Raw genomic sequence first — 505 nt, forward strand, 5'->3', positions numbered from 1 at the left:
GGTCCCAGCTGAGCCACTCAGCTAAGCCTGTTGCCTTCACTGTGACTCCAAGGAGGACAAGGAGGACATTTCATAGCTATTTCACTTGCTGGCAGGAGGCATTTCCTCCCAGCAGTCCCACAACACGCTTCTCTGGCCATGGGGATGAGCCAAGCCGGCCCGAAACAAAGCAAAAACCCCCCCTCCCCCCCCCCCCCCCCCCTGCCTCTCGCGGAGAAGCGGGCTGGACCTGCAGGGTCAGAAACCATCGCCCAGCTCCGACCGCTCTCGGCCGCGTAGACTTCTCCCCTGCGGTTTGCTCAGGGCTGGGGGGGCCCTCCGCGCGCTTCAGCCGGGAGGGGGCTTTGCCCAGAGCCAAGGTGCGGAGGCCAGGGTCAAGCCGTCCAAGCAGAGACCCACGGGAGCGAGGAGAGCCCGGATCCTGGCACGGGAGGCGGGGAGCGACTCACCTGAGCGTGAAGAGCAGCGGCCGCAGCGGCAGGCGGCGCGGATACTGAAGGCGGGG

At 66.5% G+C, this 505-nt stretch overlaps 1 protein-coding gene across 1 annotated transcript in view; it reads right to left on the reverse strand.

The window, feature by feature from the left end:
• Positions 1–449: 449 nt before the first annotated feature.
• Positions 450–505, reverse strand: part of LOC104618673 (RNA-binding protein with multiple splicing-like) — a gene marked incomplete at both ends in the record, with an annotated part of 7,476 nt that continues 7,420 nt past the window's right edge. The window contains one exon of the mRNA XM_010284322.1: positions 450–481. Within this exon, the coding sequence (XP_010282624.1) occupies positions 450–481 (32 nt within the window). The remainder of the gene's footprint in view (positions 482–505) is intronic.

The sequence above is a fragment of the Phaethon lepturus genome, unplaced genomic scaffold (assembly GCF_000687285.1).
Source record: "Phaethon lepturus isolate BGI_N335 unplaced genomic scaffold, ASM68728v1 scaffold47393, whole genome shotgun sequence".
NCBI lineage: Eukaryota > Metazoa > Chordata > Aves > Phaethontiformes > Phaethontidae > Phaethon > Phaethon lepturus.